At 43.6% G+C, this 15,368-nt stretch overlaps 1 protein-coding gene across 4 annotated transcripts in view; it reads right to left on the bottom strand.

The window, feature by feature from the left end:
- MAP4K4 (mitogen-activated protein kinase kinase kinase kinase 4) overlaps positions 1 to 15,368 on the bottom strand; it is a 166,561-nt gene that overhangs the window by 84,603 nt on the left and 66,590 nt on the right. For all 4 annotated transcript variants that reach the window (XM_082279409.1, XM_082279410.1, XM_082279407.1 and 1 more), the window contains exon 3: positions 1,690 to 1,746. In XM_082279409.1, coding sequence (XP_082135535.1) covers positions 1,690 to 1,746 — 57 coding nt within the window. The remainder of the gene's footprint in view (positions 1 to 1,689; positions 1,747 to 15,368) is intronic.

Raw genomic sequence — 15,368 nt, 5'->3', positions numbered from 1 at the left:
GCACTTATGAGATAAAAGACAGTGCCAATATACAACTCGCTTTTCAAAACCAGACAAAAATTACAGAAAGTTTCAAAACTTAAGCCATCTCCTGCAATATGAGCTTAGCCATAGCATAGACAGCATTTTTCAACTGTTTTCCTTTTTCTGTGCAACCTCTCTATTACAACTGCTTCTGATTAATACATGCTATTAAAAACAGAGGGAGTGTGCAGTAGAGCCCATCTTAACACTATGGAAGAAGCCATTGCCATGCACAGTCCAGCAAGCTGCCCTGTGTAAAACTGCTGCAAAAATGAAAACATTTGCTGTGCAAAGAACATTCACTGTGTGTCAATGCACCTTCATTCTTCTCTAGTTTCTCTGCTTGTTAACTGCAGCAAAAAAAGCACTGCCTCCTCGTGAAGGCAGCCTTTGAAAAACTTCAGCTGAAAATTGATCTTTATCAAGCCATCTCACAAAAAAAGAATATCTAGCTGTTGGCAGACACAACAGCTGAAGTCAGAGAGCAGCAGTCACACTGTCCATCAATCACTCGAGATTTGGAGATAAGACTGAAGTCCTATCAGTTGACCTAACCCTGCCATCTTGTTTCCCTCTTCTCCTGCCTGTTTACCTATTACACCCTACCACTCATCTAGGACCTTGTGTCCAAGGCCATTTTTACTTGTTGCACCTATACACACACTAAACTATAAAATATTTTGCAGCAATACCCTTGCAAAAGTTTTGCTTGCTATAACCATCTTGGCCAAAGACCCCCTGCTCTGTACAATGTACATGCATTAACGTAATTATTCCTCCTATGTAAGTTCATAAGTTCAGAAAAGTATGACAGTTTGAAAAGGCACAACCTCTCTACAGAAGAGTGGTATCAGTCAAGCTTTGCAGATATCACATGGGAGGATCTCACTTGATTTTAAATGTGAAGCTTCTAATTTGTGAATGGAACTCTATACAACACAAATGGAATAACAGGGAGAAACCCATGCTTTTCTTCATCTGTTTTGAAGACTTAATTTAGACTGATTGCTTTTTGAACAGCATAAACTGCAAGACACCTAAGGATTCAAATATAGGCATATATTTTTTATTTCTTTGACTGGGTTACTTTCCCCTCTTTCCCATCTAAAGCTCCGCAATAAATCCCCGTGGGTCAGTTACTACAACTGCTTTACACTGCTGAATTCTGTTAGCAATCTGCTCATCATTCCTGCAGGTACTTCCGTTTTTAGGCTTCTTGGAACTACATTGGACCCATTCCTTTGAATAAACATATACCCTTTGTAGGTTGCAGATGTACCAGGGAGAACACTATCCTCTACATCAAGCAGGCACCTCACCTTCTTTTTCAGTAAAAGCAAGATGACACATTTCAGAGAAAAAAGTGGGAAGCAAGCAGTCTGAACTTTCTCCCCCTCTTCTAAGAAATTTCTGAAAAGGGAGTGCTGCATGCACCCATGTGCCTTGGGACTGGACAATGCAATTTGTGAAGGCCAAACGCCCCAGCTCACAGGCACACAGAAATCTTGGGCAGATGGACTGGAGAGGTCAGGTCCTGCAAGCAGAGAGCTAACACTCACATGCAAGGACCATGCCTTTCAACAGAAATATGAGGTAAGTGCCATATATATATATCATTATTAAATTTTACACGTTGCTAATAAAGCAGAAGGTTCCTCTACTCACCTCAGTAACATCCATGACTTTGATGGCTGCCAGCTGGCCCGTTTTGACATGGCGACCCTGAGTAACAGAGAGAGAACAGTCAGCACCAGCATCTCATCCATCCCTTCAGCTTACACAGAGCAAAACACTTGGACAAGCATTCCAGTCACTGGGTTTTCCCCAGCTATGCTGGACCCTTATGATACTTTCTAGGAAACATTACAAATACTCTAGATGGTTAAAACAACAACAACAATAACAAATTTGAAGTGTTCCTATTAAAATTTTAGAACCCTTTTTTTTTCTCCTCATTAAAATGATGATTATCAAGTACAAACAGGCTATATTCACAGCTTCCCTTCTGTTTACTTTAGCAAAGCTCATAATCAGTAACGATAGTTTAATCCCATGTCAGAATAACTAAATTCCACATGTTGCATATTTTATGTGTATGCACCAATGCCTAGCACCTAGGTGACATATAACATACTTTACCTAGTAAGCATGGTTAGCCCATGCTTAGGGCTTGGACATTTCTCACTGGTTTGGTCTTCCCAAGTAAAAAAAGTGGGGTTTCTGCAAGGGATGCATCAGACCTGCAAGAGCTCTCTTTGCTTGTCTCACAATGGCAAGACAAGAACAAGACGTCATCTCCCTTCAGCTACACCACAGTAAGGGTACAGTTTCTCAGTACAGCTGGAGCTGAGTTAATAGATCCCAGCTCCTGCAGCAGGGAGCTCCTACCCTTCCTTCCTCTGCCTCCTTCCAGCCTCCTGTCACATATTTCTCCCAGGAGCACTGAGCTCCTTCTGGCACTCATTGTATCATATGATAAGCTGATTGAGATCACTAAAATGGCAGAAAGTTAACACAGAAAAAGCAAACTGTGGGGTGGGGCAGGGGATTTCAGTCCAGGAAATTAAACTGGTTTGTTCTGCAGTTGAAACAGAGCCGGAACCAGCAGGATGCAGATCACAGGGCTAGGAAGCAGGCGGCATGGCAAGCCCCTCCAGTCCTGGTGGGCTGTAACTCGCCTCAGCTGACTTCTAACAAAAGCCTTTTTCTCTCCAGTGTATGTTTACACAAGGTAGAGACATCAGTTAGCTGTTGTGTACTTTTTTCCTAAACAGGCAGTTAGAAATGGTCTTAATATTGATATTTTCCAGCTCTCCACTTAACACTCAGTGTAACACCCAGCAGCCTATCCTAAGCCAGTCAAACAGCCCAGTCTCCCAACCACTTTCCCAGGCACCATCCCCAAAGGTTCTTATCTGCATCAGTCAAGCCCTCTAGCAACAGGTATGCCCATTAAATTTCTTCATTTTTATCAGAAATAATGATAAGAACATAATGGAACATTTAACTGAAGTCACAGTTCCTTTATCTCTCTCCTCACCAACTTCTGACTTTCCTAGGCAGAAACCTATGTGACAGACATGAATAGTATCTTTTTTTCCTGGACTAACATATTAATCTCTTCACAGGGTCTTTTGAGACTGGCACCCCAGAACTGAAGCACCCCAAACCACCAGTCTCTTTAGAGACGTCTTGACCCCTTCACACGTTATGATGCCCTCCATGGAGGTAATGGCCAGGCATTGCTGCTGCATTCAAAAGGATGAAATGCTGCAGAATTCACTGCCTCACCTTTCTTCCACAACTCTTGTGCTTCACTCTCCCCCTTACTAACCAATCCACATGCTTTCTATAAATACATTAGTGTGCTCAGGCTTTTGCTTGCTCTGTAAACTCGCTTTACTGCAGGCATTTCTTTTTACAGCTTGGTCTCAAGCTGGTTTCAATTTTGAAACAAAGTTAGGGGTCGTAACATGTGTGCAGTAGCCAACACTGACCCCACCTTGACCTTACTACTTCGTGAACCAAAGTCTTTCAGCAAGCCCAGGAGATTTCCAACTCTAATTTCCCACACTGGACCTCTGCCTAATGACAAAAGCCTGTGGTCTTCTCCTCAAGACTTACTATCCCACAAGGAAGGAGGGGAAAATGGCTTACACCGAAGTGGAAAAATGCCTACTCTCAGCTCTGCCCCCATTTTTCCACAGCTTTGTTGAATGAACTTGAAAGCCCAAGGCATGGGAATCAGAGTTTTAGGTACAAAAACAGTATGCTAAAGATAAGAGAAAAACAAAGACATCTCTGAGGAAAAACCCTCACAACACTAAGGTCTGAGGAAAGAAACTTTTTTTAAAAAAAGCAGTGGAATACAGTTCCCCATTCACTCTGCATCAAAGTGGAGATGCTAAAATGGTGGCAGAACATACTCAAACAGAAAATGTGGCATGCAGAAGAGCAAAGCAGCATTTTTTGGAATTTTTGCTCTATTTGTCTTTTTAAATCTACTAACTACTGGTGGGCTTGCTATTTCCAGAGAGACACCTAAAATTTCCCAGTGCTCAGCTTCACAGCTCTTCTTGAGTCAATGTTCTTCCCTGTGAGACTGGCCCACTCGGGATGACTAATGTGCACCAGCCCTACCATCCTTCCCCTGAAGCTTTATGGGATCCTGCTGGTGCCTCCACAAGTGTTCCTATGAAAACTGGGGCCAGCTACAGCAGAACACAGCGACTGCTCATGTTTCACTTTGCTTCTTCTGGGAGGGGAAAAGCTTCTACATAACTCTCCTAAGGGACTGAAAGCAAGGGAACTGCAGAGTGTGGGAAGTGTGGTCTGCTCAGTATCCCAAGCCAAATTTAAACCCTGGTCACTTCAGAATATTGTTTAAAATTACTCCAAATACCCTTTTTGTAATGTATGGAGCATTCATATTCTAAAAATCTACAACATATGGGGAGGAGGAGGGATGGCCTGCATGACATTAATTTATATGAGAGAAGTAAAAGGACATTTTGAAGCCACATTCTTTTCATTAAAAATTTTTTCAGAGGGCGGGAAAGACCAAATATCACAAGCACAGCATATAAGCATGAGCAGAGTATTTGTTTGTTTGTTTGTTTATCTGCTTAACAGCTCTGCTCAAGAACAGGCCTGTCAAACTATTAGCATGCTGGTATAATTTTGCTCGCAACATGAAATGGCTAAGCATTCCCACTTTGGAAACCAATCGTTAAGATTTTCATGGCCAGCTTTCACTTTGGAAAAATTTGTCTGTGTTAAAAAGAGTAATAATAAAATTGCAAAGTGGCTGAATGTGAAGAAAGAACTGCAGAAATCATAGATGGGAGAAAACCTCTGAACTCAATCTCCTGGGATTAAAATTTATTCAAATTCTGCTCACAGGGCACTTCACAAATGCAATAGCCATCAAGGCTCCATCCAGACACCATATCTCAGCAACACACTCCATTGGAATAACATTTTTTACGCAGAATGAGGCCCTTGCTTCAGTGCAGTGTGGACATGTGGCCCCTCAGGGCATCCAGGGATCCCCATGCCCCTGGCAAGGCAGAGATTCTTACAGCTTTGTTTCTCCAGGCAAAGTGTTGGCAATTACCATCTGGATATCTGAAAAGCTCTGCAATATTGCAAAATGCAACCCATGCTAACTGAAAACAGCAGTTTCTTAAAATATTGCTAGATGCCAAATATCAGAGGCTGGGGATCACAAGACACTGTCTGTCCCATGGCCAGAACGTTGTGGGGATAGGAAATGTGCAATGAAGACAACAGCAACCTAGATGCATCTTGCTAAGCATAAGCTGACTGTCTCCAGAGCCAATGGAGTGAGGAAGCTGCAGAGGTTTCTGCAAATAGTGGCAGCAACAGGTAGAAAACACTACATCATCCTGGGAGTGAGAGTTTGCCTCTTACTGGGTTTCAGCATGGGAACCACAAGAAAACATCAGCACTGTCAGCTTGTCCCCATGGAAATGAGCCCACCAACACATTCCCTTCATTTAGCCCACATTAAGATTTTATTCACCAAAATCTCCTAACTACTTCTTGTTTCTTACACATTCTCCCCACTTTTCTCTCCCTCCTTTCATGGTTCTATTCATATTAAAGCACTTATCCTCCCAAGGAAGCAGCGTAAGAATATTTTTAAGAGTGCTACTTGTACCACTGCATTTTTAAATGGCCTGTTGGGATGAGCAAATCAACAGAATTGAGACTGCCAACCTCAAATCTTGTCCTGTTTCTTCTCATGCAGACGACTGAAAGTTCATTTACACAGAGCTGTAGTTCTCATCTACACAGCAACACTGCAGTATTCAATTGTATCTTAAACTGAATCCTCTACTTAAGTACATTCCCAGTCATGTCTGATAGCAATATGGTGTTTATTTCTCATCTCAGTGGGCTTTATGCATGTTGAAAAGCAGAGGGGACAAGGGGAATCCTTGGTAGACTGCCAAGATCTGCAGAACATTATAAATTTCAAGCCTTCCCACACTCTCCAAGTCAGTTAATACACCTACTTCTTGCCTCTTTCTTCCTTCACACACATTATTACTGTAAAATTTTTGGTTTAGAAAGGTTCAAAGGCAAGTGGTGTTATGTGCTGTTTTTCATGGTGCTTTTTTTTTTCTTGTGCCTTAATGATATCAAAGAACTATGCAAATGAAGTGCAAAAGAAAATTCTATCAGCTAATTTACCTCCTTCCCCCACCTTTCCCCAATTATCCAAGATATTTATGTCACAGTAATGTAATTCTCCTACTAACACAGTTTCAGACCTGTGTACTAGCATGCCTTTGGGAGACAGTTCCTGGAAGCTTGTTCCCCAGCTAAATGGCATGGAAGCAGTATATGGGGCAACATCATGCATTAAGGAAGGAATGCACCATTTGTGACTCATGACTTGCAAGTTCAGATTATCCTGTGCACTGTACACAATTAAGCCTTTGGTAAATTTCTCCAGGCTCCCAGTATTCTATGCTGACAGTTGTAGAAAGAAGAGGAACTGATTTGAAAAAAAAAAAAAATCTACTAATCCAATTTCAGTTGCCACAATGCATGCAGAAGCAGCAGACCAGATTTAGACATGCCATCAAGTGAAAATTCACCTCAGTGCCACCTCTTAGTAGTGAGTGCTGTACAATGCCCCCGTGCCAAACTTAACTTTGCAATTTGCTTCTCATTCAGCTGGCTCTAAACTCCTACCAGCCCGAGGCAACAAGCCATGAAGCAATACTCTGTTATTAGGTTGCACGCCCCAGTGCAGTAAATGATAACTTATTATTCCAAGTCATGTTTGCCATCAGCTCTTTTTGTCAGTCGTCAAAGTAGAAAGTTGTAGACCAACCAACTTTGCATTGTGAAAACTTGGACTCTACATAGCATTTGTTTCCACTCCCCGAAAAGACCAGGTCTAGCCTGTGAAAAGCAATGGGAGCAGTGCTTGTGGAGGAAACAGAACATATTTTTGACATGCAGACAGAATGGCACAAAGTGAAAACAACCTCCCCAGTCAAAACCAAAAAGTTATATGTAATGTGCTCTTAAGCAAAAAGTCTACCTAACTGTATTTGTAACCAAAATAATGCTGTTCTACTGATACAGCATTCCGTAAGGCAAGTAATCATAGGCTCCAGCGATGGAAATTTGTAAAAAAAAAAAAGAGATAATGTTTATCTGGCAGGAAAACTAAAATAAAAATCAGCAAAAGAACCTCCACACAAAGACCTGGAAAATCACTGCAGAAATACACAAGAAGAAGTCATCCTGTTAGATGATTTCTAAACCCAAACTAACCAGAACTATTAAAGACTGCCACTGTTTAAGTCAAAGACAGGACAAACCTCTGTGTTTTCCTTCTATCTAACTCCTGACATCAAATGCCTGAAAAGGAAAACAGAAAACAACATACTCTCTATCCTGCTTTTGATATCCACAGGCTCACTAGCTGCCTATTGAAGAAATAATAATGACAATTTACTCATGCACAGTAGTGCATTCTGCGAAATAATGCACAGAAAGATGCACAGTTATTATCAGTTTTGTTCTTCTGGGGACAGAGTGAAAAGATGTTACCCACTAGGAAGAAAAAAAGGAGAGTTCTATTCACTATTTTTCATTTTGATTCCTAGTTTTGTGGTAGCTTTCCCACTGTGAAAGATGCTGGATATACATTATCAGAGGCATTTCCTTCTCCCAAACAGCTCATTGCCTAAATAGGAAGAAGAGAAAGGGGAAGGAGGAGAAAGGATGGTGGGAAAAGCATGGCAGAAAGCCACAATCTAACTTTCCCAGGATAACAACAAGTCAATTGCAGAGCTCAGCTAGGAGGCATCTCTGCTGATTCCCAGCACCCTGCCCAGCAGTCCACCTGGTCCCACCTATCGGCAGGAGATGTTTTTGTCTGATGGGAGAAGACAGAACGAGAACTGCAAAAGCAGACAGTTCTCTTGACAATTCACCTGGAAAACAACACCAATTCCCCAAGGAGCTTTGAAAAGATTTGCCTGAGGCCTGACGTTCATGCCGGTTTCAGTTCACAGCCACTGAAACACTTCACCTGGCAATAGATTAAAAAAGATAGCAAAAGAAGGGGATGTTGCAGGGGAAGGGGAGGGTAAGAGCAGTGCAGCTGTAGAGTTTAAGACCATGGCTGGTCCTTTGTTACCCAGTCATGTCAACTGCAGTCCATTCAGCCAGCCAGGATCCCTTCAAAACCACACATTTCCTGGCTCAAATAGCACTAAACATTCCCTTACCAAGTGAAGGCTACAGATTTCCCTCTTTTTCATTCCTCAAATACCAAGCAGGAAGGCTGACAAATGAGGGTCTGCTGGCAACACTGGCAGCAAGGCTGCAATGCATCTTCACACAAGGCCATCGAAAATGTTTTTAAAGATATGCCGTGCTGAGTGCTGCCCCTCTGCCAGACACCCCAGTCATCGGCTGTGTGCTAGATCAAGCTTTGCTGCTCTGTAGGTGACCACCCAGAGCTTCCTGCAGACTAGAGGCTTCTTCTAAAAGGACACTTGAGCTAACTGGCTTGAGACCCCAGCCTGGAAGATACCCTCTTCACGAGCCACTCTTGAAGTCATCATCCCATTCTTCCAGCTGCCACCATTCTATGTCCAGATTTAGTGACTTTTACTAAAGACATCATCACTCATTTTCTCTCATAATGGAGTCTGCACGCCCAGCCCTGTCCAAAAAGAGATGGACTTTATTAATCCTTGCACTTTTTTTCTGGTTTTAAACCTTCCTGGGTGATTTAGTTAGCACACTACTGAAAGACACCAAAAAAAAAAAAAAAAAACCAAACCAAACTAAAATGAAAGAAAATTATTAAATCAGAATAGAGGCATACCTCCCACATGGACTCAGTTGGCTTAGACCACATTTGGCTTCCTTTGGAAACATCAGGTAAAATCAACTGGCTCTCATTCAAACCAGTTCTTCACCCTACCTAAATGGTTTTACCAGTCACTAAATCCACCCCTCCTAACACCGATAGGTGTCTCTGGACGCCCTGCAATGTTCTCCTGTATATAGAACAATTTCTTTTTGGCAACTATAATTAAAAATGAGCCAGGTGGAGAACATCAAGAAAAGAATTTAGATCAAAATTATAAAACATGTACTTGTAGATACAAAATTACATGGTCTGTTGATACAGACTGCTACTGATTTCTCATCTTACACCTTGACAGGCACTGTCACCACAACACACTTTCCACTGGGTATTGGCCACTGCCCGAAGGAGCAGCACACCCAGTTTGGTGGCATGCTCATAGCAAGTCCCTGCAACAGGGGCTGTGTTAATCACATTGAAGGGAACCACTACAAGTCACTAGAGCAAGCCCTGTGCCTGCCACATGGCACCACAACCACCCAGCGTCACTTCAGAGACATCATGCACCACACAAGACTCCTACCTCAGACCAAGCATGGCCCGAACTGACCTACCAGGGTCCCCACATGGGTGGACAGGGGCTTTGAAACAATGCAGGTGCTTTTGCAGCTGAGAGAGATGGCAGATAAAGGGCAGAATCTCTCCATTCCTTCTGCAGAGTGACATCAAACTAAGCCTGGATGAAAAAAGCCTGGGGCTGCTTCTCTTTGACTGCTTTTTAAATGAATTCATATTGACATTTAATCATCACCCTGGACAAGCAGAACTTTCCGACTGAGAGGAGCAATTGCCACCTTGTGACCAAGGCCCTCTGCATAGCCAGGCAAGTCTGCACCCATTTCACTTTGCTCACGCTCACCACCAACTTGCAGAGAAACCACCTCAGTGCTGGGCACACCCCTTTGGAAAGAGAAGGTAAGACATAAAAATAGGCACTGAGTACACAGAAGTGCCACAAAATGCATACTTTTCTTTGGGGGGAGAAAAAATAATAATCAAGCCCTAGTTAGTCCCTGCCCCTCCATGCACCAGCTCTGTTGAAAGCAGCCTGCACTCTCATGGGGGGCATGGTCAGAGGTCGTACACCACTGACAGAAGGAAAGATAAGCCCACACCCACCATACCAGCCTTGCTGCATTCCATCTACTGTCAAAAGAGACTGGCTTCGAGAAATGGGTGACAGCCATTGCCAGGCAGCGAGAGGTCAGTGGCCCTCCCTGGACAGCATCCAGCAGTCACAGACAGCAGGTGTCCAGCTATGCTGCTTCAGGTTTTGGCTGCCTGCGACACCATCCTGAAATGTCCAGCAGCCTCCTGGACAGCAGCAAGGAAGGGTAATTAAAGAAATCAACCTTTCCTTTTATTTCAAGAATGCTAAATGGATAGGGCAATTGTTTTGGAAGGCATAAAACATCACTGTAAATGCAAAAGACATAGTGGGAAGGGAAAAGCGGGAACAATTGGCTTTGCTGCTTTTAATTTCAATTGTTAGTATGTTTTTGGGTTTGCTGTTGCACAGAGGAGCCCAACACACACTGCCCCATACAGCTGTCCTCATCAAGAGAGTCACACCTTTTGTCTAGCTGCATCACAAGATGATAACACACTCCATGGGGAGGAGCTGCTAGCTTAATATTAATGAGGGGCAAGGGGAAGGAGAACTATTTCCATGTATACTTTCCCAGCAGAACAATACAGCTGAACAGAGCAGGGAAATCAGGCTGTGTAATGAATTTTATTTCAACATGGTTAAAATGAGAGATTTCACATTGGCAGCCTTTAAAAAATTCCAGAACATTAGCATTAAAGACGAAAAGTCAATGAACTCTTAAATACACATTTATTTATATAAATATACATATATATGTATATATATAAAAAATAAGTTCCAGTCCAACTGTTAATACTCCTCCAGTGCTACCCCACACAAGAAGGAGGGCTGGAATTGGTTTTGAGCTTTTTGCTTCTCCTATTGAGGGGAGACACTGGCTGCCATCAGGAGTTGGGCTTCAATGGTCCTTGTGGGTCCCTTCCAACTCAGGATATTCTATTCTTCGATTCTCTTTCCTTTAGCCATTACAAACATCATCAGCACCAGTTCCAGTTAGTGATGTCTCCTTGCCACTCTGAGGAAGCCAGAATCTTCCAGGCAGATACTGCTGAAAACTAAAATACATCTTGTAGAGCACAAGGTATGCTGCAGGAGTACTACAGTAAGAAGCATTCTTGTAAAGAATAGGGACCATGTCTTATACTGTAACCCCACATGTAAAAACAAATTCAGATATATTTTACCAACTTGCTTGCAAGCAACATTTAGCCTAAAGTTGCATGTATTTTAATTAAATGAGGACTCGCACCAGGAGACTATTTACAGCATTTTTATCTTCTGATAACCTGCCAAGTACATCTGTGATTTTAAAGGGGAAAAAAAAAAAATCCAAACCACCTTGTCCTTGAGAAACTGGCTGGTGGCCAGCAAGTGATCTGTAAACAGCTTTGTGTCCACACAAACTATTTTCAAACACTCAGACAGTATTTTCAGACCTCAAACTATTTCTGCTTTGTCAGCAGGAGTTTGGCTCAGAAATTCAAGCCTGTACTAACAACCCTTTCTATACCAGAGTCAGTAACAACAGCTCCCTAGTCTCAGAGGTTACAGAGCCATTTATTTATTTAGCAAAAGGAGGACCAAAATAAATGCCATTTCCTCTCTGTTGCTACCTGGGTAGTATGTAAGTTGCATTCCCAAAGCCTGTGGCCAACATATTTATTATGTGAAAGGGCCAGATGACAGAAAAGCCATTATGCAACACATTCAGCTCACAGGTTAATCCACGGAAAAGAATGGCATTAAGGAAATGGAGGCTGTGTGTTCTCCAATAATGACTTTTTACCGAGTACTCAAGAACACAGCAAGTGCCTCGCAAAAACTAGTCAAAACACGTTCGCCACTCCTAAATAACACACTACAGGCTTTCACAGACCAGGTTGTGGCAAACAAAAAGGGAAAGAAATTCCTTGGGAGAACTTGCAATGCAAGGCCACAGTACTGCTGCCATTGCAGCTGGTATTTACCTGCCTTGCTGTGTACTCAGGGAACAAATAAAATGCAGATTGAGCACAAGTTATTTTGGTGTAAAAGGCTTTGTTAGGTTTCTTTCTACAGGAAGAGTCAGCAGATCAATACCTGGCTCTGAGTCTGGTGCCCCCAGCAGAATTTTGGGGGTTTTGGTCATCGGTCAGTCTACATGACAGCAGGCCTGCTGGCAGACAGGATACACCTCTCTCAGAGGGAGAAAAGGATCTTTGGACAGCAGTTAACATTGAAAGAGCCTTGAACTAGGTTTGAAAGGGGAAAGGGATAAAACCAGGGTCACTAGAGATAAGCCTGGGAGAAGCATGCCAATGTTTGTGGGACAGTGTGCTACCAAGGTGCTTCAGTCTGCTGTCTTAGTGAAGGCTGGAGATGGAGATTCATATGACAGCAAAGATGGAATGGGTTATCAGTGTGTTGGAAACCACAGAAGTACCTGAGAACAACCACGGAAAAATGAGGGCTTCTTCCCATAAAAAGGTGGTGGAATCAAACGACGAACTGAAGTGCATCTACACCAATGCACACAGCACAGGCAACAAACAGGAGGAGCTAGAAGTCATCACACAGAAGGAAAACTATTATACAGCTGCCATCACAGCAACATGGTGCGATAACTCATACAATTACAGAGCTGCAATGGACGGCTATAAACTGTTCAGAAGGGACAGGCAAGGAAGGAGAGGCGGCGGGGTAGCCCTGTGTGTTAGGGAGTGTTTTGACTGCCCAGAGTTTAATGATGGTGATGACAGGGTAGAGTGTTTATGGATAAGAATCAGAGGGAAGGCCTAGGCAGATATCCCGGTGGGAGTCTGTTACAGACCACCCAATCAGGATGAAGAGGCAGATGGAATATTGTACAAGCAGCTGGGAGTCATCTCATGATCACTGGCCCTTATTCTCATGGGGAACTTTAACTTACCAGATGCCTGCTGGAAGTACAACACAGCAGAGAGGAAACAGTCCAGGTGGGTCTTGGAGAGTGTGGAAGATTGTAACCTCCTGATGCAGCTGGTCAAATGTGGAAAACTAGGGAAGCTTCCCCGTGAGAACTGCTGTTTGCGAACAGAGGACTGGTGGGTGATGTGATGGTTGGAGGCCTCTTGAGCAAAGCAATCATGAAATGGTAAGAGTTTTCAGTTCTTAAACAAGTAAGAGGGAGGGCAGCAGAACTGCCACCTTGGCCTGTCTTGGAAATTGGTTGGCAAAGTCCATTGGAAGGTAGCCCTGAGGGACAAAGGGGACCAGAAAGGATGGACATTCTACAAGAAGGAAATCACAAAGGCACAGGAGCAGCCCATCCCCATGTGATGAAAGACAAGCTGGCAGGGAGAAAGGCCGGCCTGACTGAACAAAGAGCGTTGGGTGGAACTTGGGGAAAAGAAGGAGAGTTTATGACCTTTGGAAGAAGGGGCAGGAAACACAGGAATGCGCCCAGGTGGCCAAGAGACCCAACAGCATCCTGGCCTGTATCAGCAATACTGTGACAAGAAGGACCAGGGCAGGGATCGTCCCCCTGTACTCAGCACTGGTGAGGCATCACCTTGAGTCCTGTGTTCAGTTCTGGGCCCATCACTACAAGAAGGACATTGAGATGCTGGAGCATGTCCAGAGAAGGGCAGTGGAACTGGTGAAGGGGCTAGAACACAAGCCCCATCAGGAGTGGCTGAGGAAGCTGGGGGTGTTTGGCCTGGGGAAAAAGGCTCAGGGGAGACCTTACTGCTCTCTACAATCACCTGAAAGGCGGCTGTAGCACAGTGGGGGTCAGTCCCTTCTCCTAAGCAAACAAGCGACAGAACCAAAGGAAATGGACTTGAGTTGTGCTGAGGGAGGTTTAGATTGGATATTAGGATTAATTTCTTCACAGAAAGAGTGGTTAGGCATTGGAACAAGATGCCCAGGGAAGCAGTGGAGTCACCACCTGTGGAGATATTCCAACGACATATAGATGTGGCACTTGGGGACCTGACTTAGTGGTGGACTTGGCAGTGCTGGGTTAATAGTTGGACTTGATCCTAAAGGTCTTTTTCAACCTAAACAGTTCTGTGATTCTATGATTTTAGTCCCCAACACACACACCTTCTGTAGCTGAAGGTAGGATATACAGTGAAGACTTTTTTAGTATTTCTAAATTTCTAGTAACAATTGCACTTTGGGAAAAATAAAAATCTTCTCATGACACCATGACACACACAAAACTATTATTCAGCTCATGATCCAACATCAGCCATTCCTGCAAACCACAAGTCACTACTCTGGATCACAACTGCCATTAGATGTAATATAAAAATTGCTAGTCAGAAAGGCCAAGCTTTTGGCTGTAAATCATTCGGTGAACTGGAACAAATAGGAAAACTTACTATTGCCCCAGACTGCAAAAGAGGAGGAACAATCAAATTCAGCTGAGGAGCATGACTCATACATTTTGTAGCCAGTTATAGCCTGGCAGCTTAGCCCAGCATCACTATCCATGAAGCCTCTGTAATACTGCAGCACTTCTCAGGTGGCAAAGGGAAAGGAAGAACACTCCCCCCACATGGGCAACAAAGTTGTCCCTCTGGCCCTGGAAACGTCTTGGCAGCCAGACTCACATAAACGGAAGAGACAGCAGGGACACATCTCGCTGAGGGCCAGGACACAACATGAAGGAAGCAGACAGTGGACCTGCCCAGCTGATGACTACAGCAGGCTGATCATCTCTGGGCCCGTCTCCCCTAAATACAGAAATGGGAACCTATAGACAGTCCCAGCCCCCTGCAAACAAAAAAAAAATATTTCTCCAGCAATCATTCAGCCCTGACTCAGGAGCGCCCCACACACCCAAAGTTTCCATCCCCAGCTGGGTGGTTTCCAAAGAGGCAGTCATGAAAGATCCCACATATCTGCCAATACACTGATGTCTCCAAGAGCAGATGGAGCTGACTGTGAAGGATGCACCCAGACACATCTGGAGTGCAGCACACCAGGAGCCAGCACACTGCCTCCTGCCACATGGCTCTTTGCAAAATAACCAGTCACCTCAGCTACTGCAGCTCAGAGACAGACCCAATGCCCAGATGGGGAACAGCCCAGAAACCTCCAGTAAGTTTTTGGTTAGGAAGCCACAAGTGAAAATACTGCTTAATCCCACTCAGAATTTAAACTTTAAAAAATTTTAATCCTTAAAACACAGATATACATAACGTCAAAGCTGTAGCCAAACTTAATCTTTTACCATTCGTTCCACCACTTGAACCTTACTGAAAAGATTGAAGAGGGGAACCGGAAATAAATAATTTTTTTTAAGAGTAGAAGCCTTCCACTTGTTATAAGGTATCT

This window comes from Coloeus monedula (assembly GCF_965178545.1).
Source record: "Coloeus monedula genome assembly, chromosome: 3".
NCBI lineage: Eukaryota > Metazoa > Chordata > Aves > Passeriformes > Corvidae > Coloeus > Coloeus monedula.
The sequence above is the reverse complement of the archived record's forward strand: the minus strand, read 5'-3'. Positions and strand labels throughout refer to the sequence as shown.